The 19,340-nt window shown below is 32.7% G+C and overlaps 3 protein-coding genes across 5 annotated transcripts in view; 1 reads left to right on the top strand and 2 right to left on the bottom strand.

Moving 5' to 3' along the window:
* LOC111699753 (TATA-binding protein-associated factor 172) overlaps positions 1 to 2,012 on the bottom strand; it is a 40,579-nt gene extending 38,567 nt beyond the window's left edge. The window contains exons 1-3 of the mRNA XM_023470486.1: positions 1,934 to 2,012; positions 1,375 to 1,546; positions 292 to 390 (exon numbers count right to left, since the gene is read on the bottom strand). Of these exons, the coding sequence (XP_023326254.1) occupies positions 292 to 390; positions 1,375 to 1,546; positions 1,934 to 1,944 (282 nt within the window). The 5' untranslated portion in view covers positions 1,945 to 2,012. The remainder of the gene's footprint in view (positions 1 to 291; positions 391 to 1,374; positions 1,547 to 1,933) is intronic.
* Positions 2,013 to 4,056: 2,044 nt separating this feature from the next.
* LOC111699764 (F-box/LRR-repeat protein 7) lies at positions 4,057 to 11,919 on the bottom strand. Of its 3 annotated transcripts, none has more exons than XM_023470499.1 (11): positions 11,777 to 11,919; positions 11,174 to 11,292; positions 10,993 to 11,037; positions 10,234 to 10,294; positions 9,847 to 9,921; positions 9,200 to 9,272; positions 9,016 to 9,127; positions 7,359 to 7,445; positions 5,657 to 5,763; positions 4,339 to 4,386; positions 4,057 to 4,114 (listed from the first exon to the last, which is right to left on the bottom strand). In XM_023470499.1, the coding sequence occupies exons 1-11, from the start codon at positions 11,871 to 11,873 to the stop codon at positions 4,072 to 4,074; spliced, it is 867 nt and encodes a 288-aa protein (XP_023326267.1). In that variant the 5' UTR covers positions 11,874 to 11,919; the 3' UTR covers positions 4,057 to 4,071. The 3 variants fall into 3 exon arrangements, with proteins under 3 accessions (XP_023326267.1, XP_023326266.1, XP_023326265.1); XM_023470498.1 differs by having other exon boundaries at positions 4,077 to 4,157; XM_023470497.1 differs by lacking the exon at positions 4,057 to 4,114 and adding an exon at positions 4,117 to 4,200.
* A 1,497-nt stretch (positions 11,920 to 13,416) lies between these two features.
* The window catches only part of LOC111699771 (protein DDI1 homolog 2), a 12,785-nt gene continuing 6,861 nt past the window's right edge, over positions 13,417 to 19,340 (top strand). Inside the window, exons 1-10 of the mRNA XM_023470503.1 lie at positions 13,417 to 13,431; positions 13,813 to 13,976; positions 14,518 to 14,642; positions 14,920 to 15,029; positions 15,208 to 15,264; positions 15,694 to 15,896; positions 16,337 to 16,400; positions 17,697 to 17,784; positions 18,655 to 18,747; positions 19,081 to 19,152. Coding sequence (XP_023326271.1) covers positions 13,417 to 13,431; positions 13,813 to 13,976; positions 14,518 to 14,642; positions 14,920 to 15,029; positions 15,208 to 15,264; positions 15,694 to 15,896; positions 16,337 to 16,400; positions 17,697 to 17,784; positions 18,655 to 18,747; positions 19,081 to 19,152 — 991 coding nt within the window. The remainder of the gene's footprint in view (positions 13,432 to 13,812; positions 13,977 to 14,517; positions 14,643 to 14,919; positions 15,030 to 15,207; positions 15,265 to 15,693; positions 15,897 to 16,336; positions 16,401 to 17,696; positions 17,785 to 18,654; positions 18,748 to 19,080; positions 19,153 to 19,340) is intronic.

Here is a 19,340-nt window from a genome sequence, read left to right as displayed (position 1 = left end):
AATTAGGCGTGCACCCAAAAAATTGGAAGATTTGAACCAAAAATGAAGGCAGGGCCCCCCCCCCCCTACATCAAATGTGCCAACTCCACCATCCCCTTTAAGTAATAAAAAATTTACTTTTTAAAAAGACCGTCGTACTTTTCTTTCTTTTTTAAAAAGGGTAGTCTCGAGAAACAACCAAACACTTTAAACCTTTATCTGATCAATATTGGAAGATAATGGGGTCAAAAATAATTTTTTAAAAGTGGGTTGGAGAAAATCTGATATTTGAAGAAAATGTGTACCCCTGACCTGTACTGCCGCTATCCTTGTCTGCCAGGAGGAGTTAGAAAGGTAACTGTACAACTTCTGCAGTACAGTGAACAAATCTTGCGGATTAGATTTTACAACCTGAAAAAAAAAACAATAAATATAAACTTAAAATTTTTTAAGAATTTACTTAAAATTAAAATAAAAAAATAGATTTCATTTGAAAATTAGAAACAAAGAACCCAGCTTTAGTTTCATTTACACATATATGCAATCAATCTGCCTTATTTTACTACTAATAAATAATAATAAAGATTATAAAAAATGATGAACTATCATTCCGTCGAAATCAAGACCCTTCCAATTCATTTTTAGTATACTAACCACTGTTACTCCTAATATAACCCTTCAAGGTTTCTTCCAATTCATATTTACTATGCTAACCACTGTTACTCCTACTATAACCCTTCAAGGTTTCTTCCAATTCATATTTAGTATGCTAACCACTGTTACTCCTAATATAACACTTCAAGGTTTCTTCCAATTCATATTAACTATGCTAACCACTGTTACTCCTACTATAACCCTTCAAGGTTTCTTTCAATTCATATTTACTATGCTAACCACTGTTACTCCTAATATAACCCTTCAAGGTTTCTTCCAATTCATATTTACTATGCTAACCACTGTTACTCCTACTATAACCCTTCAAGGTTCCTTCCAATCCATATTTAGTATGCTAACCCTTTTTGATACTCTTTACCCAAAATTCATTAATTTCTTTCAAAGCATCATTATTTTTCCTCAATTTTGCGATAAAAACCTTGAAAAAAGGTAAATATCTAGGGAAAACAAATAATTTTTAAAGATGGGAGGGTGGAAGATTTTCAAAGAAAATATACACCCCTACTTACCTCTCCTTTTTGTGTCAAAGATAGTTTCCTAGTTTGCGACGTTGATAAAAAATAATTTTTAATGAGGGGAGATTTTTATGGAAAATATACACCCCTTTTACTTTCCTCCCCAATTTGTGTAGCAGCAAGTTTCCTAGTTTGCGAGGTTGATAAAAAATAATTTTTAAAGAGGGGAGATTTTTATAGAAAATATACACCCCTTATTACTTACCTCCCCTATTTGTGTAGCAGCAAGTTTCCTAGTTTGCGAGGTTGACCCAGTCTCCAGGAGGATAAATATTTTCTCTAGTCTAGACATTTTAACCAGACATATTAATCTGAAATATTTAGTGATTGAATAATTGATTGAACGGTTGATTGATTGATTGTGGATCTGAGGGTCACTTAAGATAAGACAGCCATTTAAGAAAAATGACTTTAATTTTCCAGAAACTTCATACTTAATCAATCCAGCAAGGTTTTAAATCATCTTGAATTTTCGAAAAATGTTAAACAATTTTCTGTCTTTAAAATGTATTGAAAATCAATCCCCAAAAAAATGCAATAATTATTATGAATTTTAGAATAAAATAAATAATAAAAAATAATGGTTTGAAATATTAATACTGATGAGGTCACTAGGTGAGGTAAGAATAAACAGTGGGGCGACTGTTGGACTCAAGTTTTAATTTTTAAAAAGTCAAGCGAACATAAACACTGAAAAAGGTAGATTTTAAACGTGCTTGGTTTAAGTATTTGAGCTATAAAAATCTATATTGAATATCGTCTTCCTTTTCCACATTAAAATGGTTTCCGCTCTAGGGCCATCCTCCGTCCTCCCCTCATCCGACTTGAAGCATAGAAAGCAATCTCAACTTTGGGAAATCTTTTTTCCATTTTCTCAATGAATTTCACTTCAGCTGATACACCCCTAAACACAAGAAGTAATAAGAATTTTAACTATTGTGCAGTGTGCACCTTTATCATTCATGCTCAATACATGCACGATTTCATTATAGCAGTGATATAGTATAAAGTAGGGCACCAGCGGAATCAAACTTTCGCAAAAAATGGCAAAATTTACATGCTTATTTCGCAAACTTTTTCGCAGAATTTAACACATTTATCATTTAATTTTTTATTTTTCTAGTAGAATTTTTTTTCTCATGAGATTCTCTTTTAATTTTTTGTGGTAGGGGTGATTATTGCAAAAAAATAGCCTTTTTTCCCTTTTTGTCCCCAAGGTAAAAACTAATATTTTACTTACGATAAAATTTACCTTATATTTAAATACTTCAGCTTTGAGCAGCGTTCTATATAAATTAAATTAAATTAATGCAATGCGAAAATGAATTAGCGGGACACAAGAATAATAATTTAAATAGAAAATACATTAAATCCAAATTAATATTTCCAAAAATTATAAATGTCAATTTTTGGTAATCCGGAAATCCGGAGTCAAGACGGATAATCTCCTGATCTCTAACTATCCAGGTAAACATGTTCAGACGGATAATCTCCTGATCTCTAACTATCCAGGTAAACATGTTCAGATTTTAGAAATCATCCTTCTTCATTAAAGGGACCGTAAGCGTATTTTCAGGAGACCCTCTATTCAAAAATGGAAATTTGTTTCATGACTGTACCATTCGCGGCCCCTTTTCCTGTAAATAATTTTAGCTATTAATTGTTTCCCTGAAAGATGGCCATTTTAAATCAAATTTCAAATTTGGCGGATTTTTTCTCTCGAATTGGCGCATTTAAAAAAAAATAAGAGGTCATGTGAAGTCACACAAAAAATTAGGGCCTGATCAGTTCAGTCGAAAAATTAGTCGAATTTTCATACAAACTTATGCCGGATGCGGATCCGAATTAAAATTGACTTTGCAATCTTGTATTTCTACAATTCATACTTTTCATATTTTTTATACTAGTTTGCAGTGAATAAATAATACATATGCAAAAAAACACATTTTCTCTCATGTTCTTTGAAAATATTAAGCTTTCCAATACATTTCTTTGGGTTCACAAAAAAGAAGTAATTATAAAGGAAAAAAAAATTAATGTAGAAACACGCACTTGACATTTAATATTTTTTTTACAAGTTCGCAAGAAATACATTTTTTCTCCTTTATTAAGATTAAACTTTTTACATTACGTTTTTATGGGTTTATGGCAAAGAAGTAATTAAGAAAATAAACTATTATAAAATATGCACATTAGATCGAGAGAAATTTCCTAGCAATAAGTTCTGATTGAGGTTTTAAAAACTTGGATCGATAATTTTGTTGAAAGAATTACCGTTTAAGTTAGAAAATTGGTGGGGTGTGTATATTTTCAAAATTCCCCCCTCCCCGTTACTTTTGGGGAAAAACAATAGAGTTTATAGATATAAAGTTTATGTGTACTTGAGTACTGGCGGAATCAGTCAGTTGTAAATTTTAAAAACATATCCCACACTAGATGGCACTTGCGTAAAGTTATATAAGTAGTCTGTAAAAGAAAGCACACAGAATGCTGTTTTCTCTCAGCTTTATACAGACTCTGTGACCTCAACGGCGTGATATACATGTAGCAGTATGCAGAGATACCAAAGGGAGGGGGTTACAGCTACCCCAGGCAGGAAATGGGAGGAGGGGGTGGGGTGGTAGAGGGGGGATGAAGACTCTGTGTCTATTTACTCTAAAGGAAAAACTGATAAATCGGCCTTTTTTTCACTAAAAATTGGTTCCTCATAGATGATCTTAATTATAATTTCCTAGAAGAATCTGCAGCGACTTTTCTCGTATCAAGGAACAGCCGTAAACATCAAGATGTTCTAGATCCACTAGCTCAGCTATACATCTAAACATCAAGATGTTCTAGATCTACTAACTCACCTATACATCTAACAACAAGATGTTCTAGATCTACTAGCTCAGCTATACATCTAAACATCAAGATGTTCTAGATCTACTAGCTCAGCTATACATCTAAACATCAAGATATTCTAGATCTACTAGCTCAGCTATACATCTAAACATCAAGATGTTCTAAATCCACTAGCTCAGCTATACATCTAAACAACAAGATGTTCTAGATCTACTAGCTAAGCTATACATATGAAACCACGAAAATATGAGGAATAGGATGTTCGGATAAAAAGAACGGGGCGTCCCGTAATTTTTGAGAAAATATACACCCATATAAATCTTACTTGATTGCTCGACACGATAACATTCTTAGGTTTCCCAGGGACAACAATCTGAAGACAACAGAGATTATATAAATAAATTCTTTATTCATTTTTAGGGAATTTATCACACCTAATATTTCCTGTTGTAGAGTGATAAAGTTACTTTATAACTCTAGAACAGGGCGATAAAGTAACTTTTTTGACCTGCTATTAAATAAGGTGAATAGAATTGAATGAAACTATTTGTTATTTAAATATGTATTTTCGTTAAAGGGAGTGACCGGCTACGTAAGGTAGTTGAACTAAGTATGCAGTGTTGTGGAAAACTTCTTTCGGATTCATTTAAGACATATTAAACTTTTTAAAGATCTGTAAATCCTGAGTTTGAGCGCAAATTCGACGTTCAAAACTCCTACTTTGAGGGTGGATACGTTTTCAGAATTAGTTTTTTTTATAATCATTAAATAACGACAATGAAAAATAAAGTAAAATTATACAAAAATCTAATTAGATTGTTAGGAACATATTTCTCAAAAGAAATTTTTCAATAAATCAATGCTGAAATCGATTATTTCGTTTTTATTATTATATTGAATTTCTTTTTTATATGAATTTATTCGCAGATTTCTTCAAATTCTTCAAATTTCGTCTTTTAAATAACAATTCCAGAAAATATGCAGAAAATCTTTGTGAATAATGAGAAACCAGAATAATGAGAAAATAAAAACTAATAATTAAACAAGATTACTTATTTTTGATGATAAGATTAATTTTTATTTTCTCAACATGTTCCTATACATGACGTCTGTAGTTTATTGTAGAACTTTTTACATTTTATGTCGTCGTCGATTACCAATCTTTCATGTGTTATGTGTTATGTGTTATGTGATTATGTGACATGAGATCTGCAATCTTTTATATTATTCATTAAATCCATGCATTAAATCTGCCTTATTTTTACTATTAGAAGAATCACAAAAAAATTTCTAATGCAGATTTATTATGTTAACCACTGTAACGCCTACTATACCCCTTTGGGGGGGGGGCCAAAAACTAAACTAAACTAAACTAAACTAAACTAAACTAAACTAAACTAAACTAAACTAAACTAAACTAAACTAAACTAAACTAAACTTAACTAAACTAAAGCTATAGATCAAGAATAAATGAGACATCAATGTTCTTAATTTTGAAAAATGACCAAAGTGTTTGCGGATTTCTGCAATAGAAACCATGAAGGAAATTGTCAGAGATAAACACTTATCGTTAAAAAAACAACGATGTCTTCCACAGAATGATACCGCTGTGAAAAGGGCCTGCTCGTGTTCCTTGAAATTACCTAAGCTTCTGGCATTTCTTGACAAGGTTCACAATTCCAGATTCAGTCACACCATCACAACCATACATAGAGAGTTCAAGAAGATTAGGACAGTTCTCAGATATAGCCTAGAGAGTTAGCATATTATTAATAGGAAAAAAATATTTTTTGAAGTCAAACTTTACAAATTCGGAAACACACATATAACCCCACGACGTTTATTTGATACAAACCTACAGGGCTGTGGGTTTTCTTGAAAAATAGTTCACCCCTCCCTTCCTCTTTAAAATCAGAACCAGAACATAAATGGGAAAATTATTTAATTTTTAAATAAAGGATTTTAAAAAAATTTTAAATGATGCAACCCTGCAAATACCAACAAACAATTATATTTATCATTTATATTTGTCTAAAGCAAAATTACATTAAACAATATTAAAGTTTACAAATTAACTCTTTTCTCTGNAGCTAACATATCAATATATACAGGGTGTCCCACATCATATTAGATCGTTTTGCCAGCTTTAGCTAACATATCAATATATACAGGGTGTCCCACATCATATTAGATCGTTTTGCCAGCTTTAGCTAACATATCAATATATACAGGGTGTCCCACATCATATTAGATCGTTTTGCCAGCTTTAGCTAACATATCAATATATACAGGGTGTCCCACATCATATTAGATCGTTTTGCCAGCTTTAGCTAACATATCAATATATACAGGGTGTCCCACATCATATTAGATCGTTTTGCCAGCTTTAGCTAACATATCAATATATACAGGGTGTCCCACATCATATTAGATCGTTTTGCCAGCTTTAGCTAACATATCAATATATACAGGGTGTCCCACATCATATTAGATCGTTTTGCCAGCTTTAGCTAACATATCAATATATACAGGGTGTCCCACATCATATTAGATCGTTTTGCCAGCTTTAGCTAACATATCAATATATACAGGGTGTCCCACATCATATTAGATCGTTTTGCCAGCTTTAGCTAACATATCAATATATACAGGGTGTCCCACATCATATTAGATCGTTTTGCCAGCTTTAGCTAACATATCAATATATACAGGGTGTCCCACATCATATTAGATCGTTTTGCCAGCTTTAGCTAACATATCAATATATACAGGGTGTCCCACATCATATTAGATCGTTTTGCCAGCTTTAGCTAACATATCAATATATACAGGGTGTCCCACATCATATTAGATCGTTTTGCCAGCTTTAGCTAACATATCAATATATACAGGGTGTCCCACATCATATTAGATCGTTTTGCCAGCTTTAGCTAACATATCAATATATACAGGGTGTCCCACATCATATTAGATCGTTTTGCCAGCTTTAGCTAACATATCAATATATACAGGGTGTCCCACATCATATTAGATAGTTTTGCCAGCTTTAGCTAACATATCAATATATACAGGGTGTCCCACATCATATTAGATCGTCAATGGGTCTAAATTACGATTTTCGGGACTAATAAGAAAATTCAAGAAGAATTAATTGTTTTGAAAAATTAAAAATAAGGCTAATTTAAGAATTTTCTTGTGGAATATGCGAGGTTTTTCGAGTATTATAGGTTTCTTTTGGCGTTCAAACGGAGATGATCTAATATGGTATGGGACACTCTGTATATATAAGCGAAGAGCTTTATTGTAAAGATGAAATTATAGATATTATAGATGTTAAAGTCTAACCTTACAGCAACCATTATTTACACGGTCTGATTCATCAATAATCAAACTTTCAAGGTTGGGATTATTCTTCGTAACAGCGCTTAGAACCTAAACTTGAATTAATCAATCAATCAATCAATCAATCACAATGGTCCCAACGGGACTGCTGAAAATCAACAATAAGTAAGAAGTAGTAAGTAATCAATTAATCAATCAACCAAGAAATGAACTTACTAAAACAAGAATGAGATATGGTTTTACAACTCGTGTTTGGGTATTAAAAATAAATGAAATTTTAATTTTGACGTTTTTTATGCTATCATTTAAATTAAGTTCTTATTATCATCGTTTGTGACACCAACCATTCTGCCAGATTATCAAACAATAGTTTGTATGTTTGCTGAACTAATTAATAACTTGATATTTTTGTTAGAAGGGACTGTACACGTAATTTAAAGTGACTACCTGCTGGAGAGTCACTTGAAATTACGTGTACAGTCCCTTAAAGTCTCCACTTCGAGATGCGTGTGATTCACAATGGTATCCTTTAAACTTATATCCGAAAGTAATTTTTACCGAAAAATCACAGTGGTAAATTATCAAATATTAGATAGAAAAACATGAGTATCTTGATCAAACGAAGATTTAAAGGATCACCTTTTAAATACATTAAAATACCGTTAAAGGGAGTGACTGGCTATGTAAGGTGGAAAACTTCTTCCGGATTCATTTGAGACATATTTAACTATTTATAGATCTGTAAATCCTCAGTTAGAGCGCAAATTCGACGTTAAAAACTCCTACTTTGGGAGTGGATACGTTTTCAGAATCGGTTTTTTAAAATTTATTAAATAACGACGACGAAAAATGATGTAAAAATTATACAGTAATCTAATTAGATGGTTGGGAACATATTTCTAAAAATGAATTCGTCAATAAATCAATGCTAGAATCAATTATTTCGTCTTCATCACTATGTTCACTTTCTTATTTTCTTTGAATTTTTTCGCAGATGTCGTCTTTTCAATAATTTTTACAGAAAATCTGCAGAAAATCTTTGTGAATAATGAGAAACCAGAATAATGAGAAAATGGAAACTAATAATTGATTACTTATTTTCGATGATAAAATTGATTTTTATTTTCTCAACCGGTTCCTAAACAACTAATTAGAGTTGAGTTTACATTTTATGTCGTCGTCATTTAATAAATTTAAAAAACCCGATTCTGAAAACGTGTCCACTCCCAAAGTAGGAGTTTTTAACGCCGAATTTGCGCTCAAACTCAGGATTTACAGAACTTTAAAAAGTTAGATATGTCTCAAATGAATCCGAAAGAAGTTTTTCACAACACTGCATACTCAGTTCAACTACCCTACATAGCCAGTCACTCCCTTTAAAGGGACTGTAGACTTATTTTAAAGTGACCCATCATTTTTAGACTGGTACCATTAAAGCTTTGTCTGAACAAGAATGAGGGAGATATTCAATTTGTTCTATATAGGAATTGATTATTTTCATCAAATAGGAATTACCAGAAACAAACGATTTTAAACTCAGAAAAACAACAATATGGTATCGTTGTGAATCGGGCATTGACATCTTTGCATGTAGGATCACTTGAAATAACGATTACAGTCCCTGTAAATAAAAGGAACCTTAAAATTACATCTTAAGAACCTTAGTATTGACTGCTCCCTTTTCCATATCCGAGATATCGAGCAGTTTGAGATTGTTCCAGTTCCCGAGCAGATTTATCAGTTCCTCACTACTACCCGTACAACTTGGTATTCTAAACCAAAATGAAAACAGATTTTTCGAGAAGATAAACCCATTCAGTTTCTGTTTAAGCTCTCCAACTAACCTTAACTTTTGTAGCCTAGTTAGTTTACTGAGAGAACTATATCCTGTCTTAGTTAATGATAGTCCTGGTAATTCTAAATAATATTAAAGTGACTGATAAATATCGTTGTCGTATACATCAACACAATGAAGACGATTTACGATTTAAATTTTTAATTCTAACTTTCAAACAACATGGATACACATTAACATGCAGACACAGAGAAGCTGTTCATTTAAAGCTGGAAAAAAGTTTGTCAAAAATCAAAACCTAAACATAAAAGTCGTCTTTATTGTATTGATATAAACGCCAAACCACTATAGCATAAAAATAATTTATATCATATCAGCGCCAATACATTTCTCTTAATTTAATTTTTTTAAAGATTCACCAGTCATGATATTTCCTTCAGTAAAATACGTCAATTATTGTAGTAAATAGAATCAATCAACTGTGTCTTTGAATTATAAGTAAAATTAATCAATTTTTCACCGTTTAATTATAATATTATTATATGAAGTCAACGTGTTATCTGAACCTTGTTTTATTCTAGGATCATTCTTTAATACTTAGTATCTTAGTATATTGAATTTGAGAACCAATTTTCCAAATAAAAATTCCAGTTTTATAATAATTCTTATTTTATTTTAATTTAACATAAAAATTACCTAGTGATTCCAACTTATCCATTTTTCTTAGTTTGTCTATAAACCTTGTCGTTACTTCAACTTCATCACTGAACTCTAGATGAACAAAAACATTGCAGAAATTCATTTTATAAGGACTTTAAGCGTAATTTCAAGTGACCCTCCATGCAAAGTACAACGGTACTCTTGAATCTTTAATCTAATAAAAATTGTGATAACATCGTTGTTCATTTTTGCAGACACCACAGATAAAAATAAACAGTTTAAATAACCCAAAAAAATGGATTTTCTTAAACTTTGTCGAACAAATCTTTTATGGGTACCTTTGTAAATCGGACATTTTCATCTTTGCACGGAGTCTCACTTGAAATTTCGCTTACAGTCCCTTTAAGAAAGAAAGAAATGTACCTAATTTTATCAAGGAGGTTTGAAACTTAAGCAACAACTCAGCAATACTCTGCTCACTGACCTAGCAGGAATAAAATACAAATGATTTTCGATGCTCTGGATAGAAAAATATAATTGACATTATCTGGCAAGTTCGGCAAGCACTCTAAAAAAGCACCCCAAAAAAATTTTGTTCTTTCAAATTCCTATTTTTAATGTCGGACATAACAAAGGATTATAAAACAGCCTCCTTTTCACTGATATTAATTGGTCTAAACCGACCCTTACATCGCAAACAGGAAAATGAAGGCATCTGATAGACCATAATACTAAAATATTGCTCAACACAAAACTTTGTTACGGGTTTAGCGCTTAATTGGGGAAATACTAATTTGTTGGGGTAAAAATTTATCAAAAAGAATGAAAAAAATTGCCTTTAAATGTCTCTTTTTTCTTCCCCAATTCTTCTAAAATCATCCAACTCCCCCCCCCCTCAATTCCGCAAATAAAACCCCCTTAAAAATCACCGCAACCATACACAACTTCAGGGTAAATAAATGCTTTTCAAAGGGAGGGGGGGGGGCAAGATTTTCAAGAAAATATACACCCCTGGGGAACAAACTTAATTTGCAAGTTTTTTAATTGAATAAATTAAAAATTAAACACCTCCCCGTTCAGCGGAAATAAAGAGATAACTTTCTTAAAGAAAGGTGAAGGTGAAGGGATTTTCGACTTAGAAAAAAAGTATTTCTTGGAAAAAAAGGATGGCCCCATTCTTACCTTAACCATATACTTGTTGGTGACTTTAACAGATTCGACCTCACACTAAGATAAATTATAATAATGATGCAAATACGTGATTTTTTTAATAATGTATGCATTTAAGAAATACTCAATCCACAAGGGGGGGGGGGTATTTTTGAAAAATGGGGGTGAGGAAGGGTAGTTGCTTGTGGCTTACCATTCTAGTGGCAAAGGATAGAATTTGAGGAGAGAATTGATGTAAAGCCATACAGTCAATAATGAACTCCGTCCAGAGGCCTGGATCTAAGCATAGCTCATGCATTCTCTTACACGCCACTAAATAAATAGATTCACTATAAATCAATCATATGTCTATGCTGTCGACTAATTTTTTTCGGCACAGGGGGGGAGGAAGCACCGAAAATAATATATATAAAGTAATAATCTCTGTTTGTCCGTTTATGTTTTGGTTTTTAAGCTCTGTCAAATTTTGACTGAGGATCTCGGTAAATGAACATCGAACATTTATTCCTTCAAAATAAACCATTCTTTTTCTTACACCCAACTATGGGAAAATTACCAAAAATGTCGTTAAAAGATTTAGGTTGGTGGGTGATTTGTCCAAATATTAAATACTATAAACAACTTACAAATCACAGTAGTTCATGGTTGAATATAATTTAAGTATTACCTTCCGCCTCCCCTGCGGAAAAAATTGAACATCGAAAGGCGGGTTTCTCATTCTTTATCTTTATGATACTGCAGTTACACAAACTTCAATCCAAAAATCGTTCACTAGGACAGACCCGTGTCTATTAACCTGATAATCTAATTCTGTCTGTTTGATTTAAATGCTGATAAATCATCAAAAATATCTCCGACGGCAAATCCACAATTCCTCTAAATTCCTGCGTCATTTTAACACATTTATATCCTGGTTTCTGAAATGGTTTATACTCGTAAGTTTCAGTATTTGAATGCATAAGCTATTTTCATGCAGCTAAATTAAAATGGAGCTTGTTGAGCAACGTCTACTCTTCTAAAGAAATCGGAAAGATTTGGAACAATCTTGGTCGAGCACTGCGGCTAGTACAGGCTGTAGAAGCCGAGCGCGGCGCTACGGTTAGACCATGTAAAAGTGCCAAGCTCCGCTACTAGGAAAGTCTAGGGGGCTAAGTGCTCACAGTTTTAAAACTGATAATGGTGAAAATGTGTATTCAATGAGAAAAGCCGGCCAAGTAACAGTTTTTCGGCCGACAGTGGCACAATTGTAATTTGTAAACAAGAAAATGTAAATGCCGCTGATAGTTTTTATGTTGAAGACGACAAATAAAATGCTTTATTAACTGAACTACCCTGGCATATTGAACAAAATGTTTAACTGCACTGATTGCATGTATGTATAGTTCATTTGCGGCATTATAAAGTGCATATGAAAAAAATCTATGGCAGCAGAGCCAGGCCCCCTTACCTTTCCTAGCCGCAGCGCTCATGGTCCTTAGCCGTGCAGTGCGCACGGCCCACAATTTGTCGTATAACCTATAAACCCTCAAATATACATGAGACAGTGTGTTCCAATTAATATGGCAATTTAGTGACGACTTTTATATCGTAGATCTATCCATGTGGCATTTTTTCATGAATACAATTATTGCAATATTCCAGCTTAAACATAAAAAACGCCTGGTCTTGAGATTTTCAGGTCTATCATTTTTGTATCTTCAAAATCGAAAGAGATATTGCAAAATTTGTACAAATTTTAATTCATTTAATTTTATTTAATAAATTAAAATTGTCTTTTTTCTTGAGGTCAATTTTTAAGAAAATATACAAGGAAGGTAGACCACTTCATAAAAAGCTCGTCAGACGTACAGTCTCGTTATTTTACATTCTTTAAGCCATGCATTGAATATCAGAAATCAAAAACTACTTTCAAGCCGTCTCTCAATTTCCATGTTTATTTGGGCACCAGCTGTACATCATATGGTTTTTTGTGTAAAAATACTTAAAACTTAATTATAATGGGAGGCTTAAGTTTTAAAAAAATTTTACAAATTTTCAATTTAACAGATATTTGTTTTTTAAAGGTCTATAGTCCTTTTGAACGTTAGTCCAAATGAAAATCAGTCCAATCAATCTTTACTCATAAACAATAATGACACCTGTAATCCTTTTCCATGAAAAGTTCTTTTAGGTCAGATGACTTCATAGTTCAGATGATGTTCTTTAGTCGTCCGTTAACTTCATTTTATTTTGCTTTTTATTGCGGCATTAGCGCAATGACAACAACAATTTAAAAGCTACTAAATTACCAATATTGCACGTAGTGGAGAAAACCGGAAAATCGTTCTTTAGGAAATTACTTAATAAGATGATTCTGAAGAATTACTTTGTGACCAAAAAAACGTTTTATTGTAATTATGTCATCAGTTCATTTCAAACTTTTAAAATAACGTAATAATGCTGGGTCGGAAGGTTATGTTTTCCCTTTTTTATACTTGTTACCCCAAAAATAATTTCCTAATAAAAATTAAATATACCCCTTGGCCCCCTAAAAGGCCGAGGCAAAGGACAGAAGGGATGATTTAAAAAATAAATATACACCACTGTATTATTATTACACTTCTTCATTTCATTTTCTTCATAAATTATGATTTGAGAAGTTCAGATAGAGAAATTAAAACGAAGATAGCTAAATCATTTTTGAAAATCTTTCAGGTCGAGGCAAAGGACAGAAGGGATGATTTTAAAATATATATATATACACCACTAAATTATTATTACACTTCTTCATTTCATTTTCTTCATAAATTATGATTTGAGAAGTTCAGATAGAATAGAGAAATAAAAACAAAGATAGCTAAATCATTTTTGAAAATCTTTCAGGCTTTTTGTGAAATTGAAGCAGGGATCCCTAGCACTGAGATAGGATTACTCTTCAATGGAATCCCACTACTGGAGAACAGTAAAACCCTGGCTCAGTATGGGATTAAGGACGGAGATATGATCGTTCTTGACAGGTCACATTTTAATTTTTAAATATTCATAGGATTTTTTTGTTTTTCAGTGGTTTTACCTTTTTTTTGAATGGTTTTACTCAATAAAAATCAATTATTTTCTCCCTAAACAGTATTTTGCTTATTTTTCTGAAAATCACTTTTTCCCCCAATTAACCAAATTTTAAAAAAAATTGTTTGTGTATTTTCTTGTGGTTTTAAAATTTTTAATATCGAATTTGATGGTTATTATATTGCTAGAACTGACGAGGGTCAACCCAGACCAAAATATATTTTCAATAAAATGTGGAACTAACATTTACTTTATTTACTCTATACAGGTTTGGTCCATTTTCATCAGCGAATTAAAAAAAACCTTAAATTAAAAAAAAATAGATACATTGAACACTGTTTTCAACCAAATATGATTTTTTCAATTTAAAAAAAAACTCCCAAAAATTAGCAAATTCATTGTCCGAAATCCGAAAAATTATTTGGCTCACAATAAATTAAGAAATTAAAACACATTGAATGAAATGATTTTTAACAACTTGCATTTGTTTAGAATTCGACCACGGGGCGCAGAGCAGCAAAGAGCCATCGGAGGAGGAGGTCTAGGAGCAGCCGTCGGAGGAGCTGGAGGACTTCCTACCTTTGATTTTAGCAGGATTCAGATACCAACAAACCTAGGTTTGCTATTGCTACCAATGATAGTTAGCTAGATAGATAAAAAGTTGTCTGCCAATGATAGATAGATAGACAAGATGGTTACATATGATAGATAGATTAACCAGATGGTTACCAATGATATATTGATAAACAAGCTGTCTAACAATGATAGATAAATAAACAAGATAGGTGCAGATGATAAATAGACAAGATAGCTACCAATGATAGACAGATAAACAAGATGGTGACCAATGATAGATAAACAAGATGGCTTCCATTAAAAGATATATATGTACAGGAGGAGGAGGTGGAGGAAGTAGACCTGCAGCAGCAAGGAATGAAGAAGATCCAGCTTTCATCAGAGAAATGTTATCAGCAAACCCAGACCAGCTTGCTTTACTAAAACAGGTAACCGAGGGGCAGGGAGGGNTTTGGAGATTTGCATTATTACCAAAAATTTATTTTTGTAACCTTGAAATAATAAATTTTTCCCTTATTCAGCGTTTGAAAACCTAGTAAAAACGCTGAATAACCCTGTATTTTTTATTAACATCTTGATTATAAATCAATATTATTTTGCTTTTAGAACAACCCACGTTTAGCTGAAGCACATCAGAGTGGAAACTTGGAGGAGTTTGCCAAGGTATCATTATTATTATTGTTATCGTTATCACTATCGTTATCGTTATCGTTATCGTTATCGTATCGTTATCGTTATCGTATCGTTATCGTTATCTTTATCATTTTTTATTATTATTATTATCATTATTTTCATTATTATTGAGAATTTTATAAATTATTAAGTCCTGTAATCTGTTTTCTTCTGCTCTGTTTCAGAATTAAACATAGGCTTTAAGAGAGCAGCAAGGAGCAAAAACTAAATGATGCTGCTCCATTGTAGGTTGTAAGATCTACCATTTGCCATGAGCAGTTAGAATTAAAATATCGCTTGTTTTATCTTAGGTCCTAAGTGAGCAAAAAACAGCCTAAAATAAACTAACGCTGCTCCTGCAGCAGGTTCTAAGGGAGAAGCTAGCAGTCAGAATTATTTTAACTTACGCTCCTATTCAAGGTTTTAAGAGAACAGCAAGCAGCTAGAAGAGACCGGGAACAGCAACGAATCCGAATGATGAACGCTGACCCATTTGACCTGGAAGCACAGCAGCTGATTGCGCGTGAGATTGCGCAGAAGAATATTGATGCAAATATGGAACTCGCCATGGAAAATAGTCCTGAGAGTTTTGGTTCAGTTATTATGCTGTACATTAACTGCAGGTAAATTATAAAATAAATTTTAAATATTACTATATACTCTAGGTTGAATACACTTTATACTTGCGTAAAGGATTGTATGGTTTAAAATAATCTAAAATTATTATTTTCTTAGTTTTTGACCAATGAAATCCAAGATGGGGGTGTTCAGTGATATTGGATTTCTAGGCGCCCCTGTTGATAAAAATGGTTCATTTTGGATCTTTAAGCTAACCCCATAAATGTTTAACTTCAGATGTTGCATATTTTAGAGTTTTATTCGCTGAATTTGGGAAAATAATTGCTTTTAGTGTTACTAAATTTATTTCTGATTAAAAAGTATGAAAATAACGAAAAAAAATAAGTCTTTTAACGTCCAATTTTTTCATTTTCTCCCCAACTCAATAAAAAATACCTCCTTGAAAGTTTAGTTCTCTGTTAAAATTTGGTTATTTTTATTGAAGAGTGAATGGGCATGATGTGAAAGCTTTTGTAGATTCTGGTGCACAAGCCACAATTATGTCGCAGGTAGAGAGCATTCTGGTGATTGCTACTAACCTTACTTCTATCTGTAAAATTATTATGAAAAATCAAAGGACCTCACTAGTCTCCTGGAGTTTGTAATAACTCTTGTAATAATAGAGATAAATGGTGCTAACTTTGCACCTATATTCTTTTAATCTAATCAAATTGATTTTTTTACGATCCGAGTCGTATGTTGCAACTTTCTGAATTTGTATGAACGCTACATTTTTCGGTACGAGTCGTTTTTAACAAGTTTTTCCGTATTGACGCATCAGATAGTAGTAAGATTAGTAGCAATCGAATATTTTTCCTTATTGACGCATCAGATAGTTGTAAGATTAGTAGCAATCGAATATTTTTCCTTATTGACGCATCAGATAGTAGTAAGATTAGTAGCAATCGAATATTTTTCCCGAACGGTCCCTTAAACATATTTCTGAAAACTATCATTGACGATTAACAACACTAGTTCTCAGGTGCGAGTATATAGGAACTGTCAACGTAATTTAAGTTAGGGCTTCAAGCGAACCAAAACTATCGCGAAAATATTCGTTCGTAATTCGCAAACTTTTTCGCAAAATTTCGCATTTTTTCGCAAAATTGAATTAAGTGAAAAAATGCGAAAACAAAGAGAAAAGTTAATTTGCGAGAAAAAAATCCGCGAAAACCACAGCTGCAACAATTAATTGCGAAAAAAAACTGTGGAATTCTCTGCTCAGCTCGGCATTAGAAGTATTATTATATCATAATTAATAATTTCTAATTTTTTTCGCGAATTAGATTAATGCAAAATTTCGCAAAAAGGTGAAATCTTTGCATTTTTTGCGATAAAACGAAATGCGAAAAAAAGCGAAATTTTCGGCCGCCATATTAGTTGGTTTTCAATCTAACTGGGTGGGATATCTTCAGCTAGTTTCGACCAAAGAAATTTAAGGTACCCTCTTCTCAATTAGTTACATGCACGATTCACATCGGTACTTTGTTAACCCTTGTCAAGGCTAAAATGATGGAGATATCCTTGTTTTTTTCAAGTGCGTTTTATCGAAGCACAAACTTGCGTAATATGCAGCACAGTAAACTAAGAAATATTGTATAAAATAAAATTCATTGTTCATTGTAAAACATGATTTCTACTCATTGTTACTCTGACTTAAGTTCGACGTGTTTCGGGCACAGTCCCTTAACGTCCAATGGCACTCTGGGGATTCCACATTGGTGGTCTACCATCAGCGTGAACCGGAAACTTAAGAAATGTAAGGCAAAAAAATTAAATATTAAGGTTTTTTTTTGAATATTTAGAAAGCTGCTGAAAGATGTAATATCATGAGACTGGTAGATCAGCGATGGGCTGGGATAGCAAAAGGAGTTGGAACTCAAAAAATCATTGGTAACTATTATTGTTTATTTATCATAGAATCCTTAAAGAGACAGTAAACAATATTGTCTTGTCACATTAAAGAGACTGTAAGCGTAATTTCATGTGACTTTTCAGGCAAAAAGGGCTATGCACGAATTATCTGGGTAATCTTAAAATCTTTGTGTGTTTGTCTTGTACAGAGATATTTGTGTGTAAACTTATCGAAACGCGCTTGAGTTCAGCTGTAAATTCTAGTGTGTGTTAAGTACAGTCTGAATTCAACACAGCGCACACCGGAATCTGCAGCTGAATACAAGTGGTGTGGGGAACGATAAGTTTACACAAATATCTATATACTTGACGAACACACGAAAGGTTTTAAGGGTACCGGAGGGTACACTATATTCTCTAGGTTGAGTACACTATATTCTCTAGGTTGAGTACACTATATACTCTAGGTTGAGTACACTATATACTCTAGGTTGAGTACACTATATTCTCTAGGTTGAGTACACTATATACTCTAGGTTGAGTACACTATATACTCTAGGTTGAATACACTTTATACTTGAGTACACACGGTGAATATAGTACACTTTATTATCTAGGTCGATAACAGATGGTGGATACATTACACTATATTCTCTAGGTCGAGTTCTTTATATTCTCAAAGTCGAGTACACTATATTCTCTAGGTCGATTACACATGGTGGATACAGTACAATATATTCTCTAGGTAGAGTACACATGGTGGATACAGTACACTATATTCTCTTGGTCGAGTACACATGGTGGATACAGTACAATATATTCTCTATGTAGAGTACACATGGTGGATACAGTACAATATATTCTCTAGGTAGAGTACACATGGTGGATACAGTACAATATATTCTCTAGGTCGGGTACACATGGTCCAGATCCAGATTGAGAAGGATTTCCTGACCTCCTCCTTCTCTATACTAGAAGACCAACCAATGGACATGCTCCTAGGTAATTAATTATTTCCTTTCTAATTGGAAAAGTAGTAAGAAGATATCGTCGTTTATGCTGCTTGAAGCCTGTTTTATAATGACAATTTCCTCCATTGTTTCTAAAGCAGAAATATGCAATTTTTTCAAAGAGAAGCTTCATGAATAATGAATATCTATATCTTGCCTTCGATCAGACAAAGCTATAAGGTGTCCGTTGTTAATCTCTATAATTAATTGAAATTACGCCTACACTTCCCTTATTCCTATTCCCTTACGTCGATTTGGGATTGATTGATTGATTGATTGATTGATTGATTGATTGATTGATTGATTGATTGATTGATTGATCTAGGTTTGGATATGTTGAAGCGGCATCAATGTATCCTTGATCTTAAAAAAGGAGTTCTTCATATTGGAACTACAGGAAACCTATTCTGCAGATACATGCCTAATTAATTATTCAACTATTAGTGTAACATTAAATATAATAAGAATTCAGGGATATAAATATCTAAGAATTACGTCCCCCCCCCCACTTGGGAGAAAATGATTTCTAATGCTCTATTATTATTATTATTATTTTTATTATTATCTACATAATAAAGCTCTTCG

The sequence above is a fragment of the Eurytemora carolleeae genome, unplaced genomic scaffold (genome assembly GCF_000591075.1).
Source record: "Eurytemora carolleeae unplaced genomic scaffold, Eaff_2.0 scaffold307, whole genome shotgun sequence".
NCBI lineage: Eukaryota > Metazoa > Arthropoda > Copepoda > Calanoida > Temoridae > Eurytemora > Eurytemora carolleeae.
The sequence above is the reverse complement of the archived record's forward strand: the minus strand, read 5'-3'. Positions and strand labels throughout refer to the sequence as shown.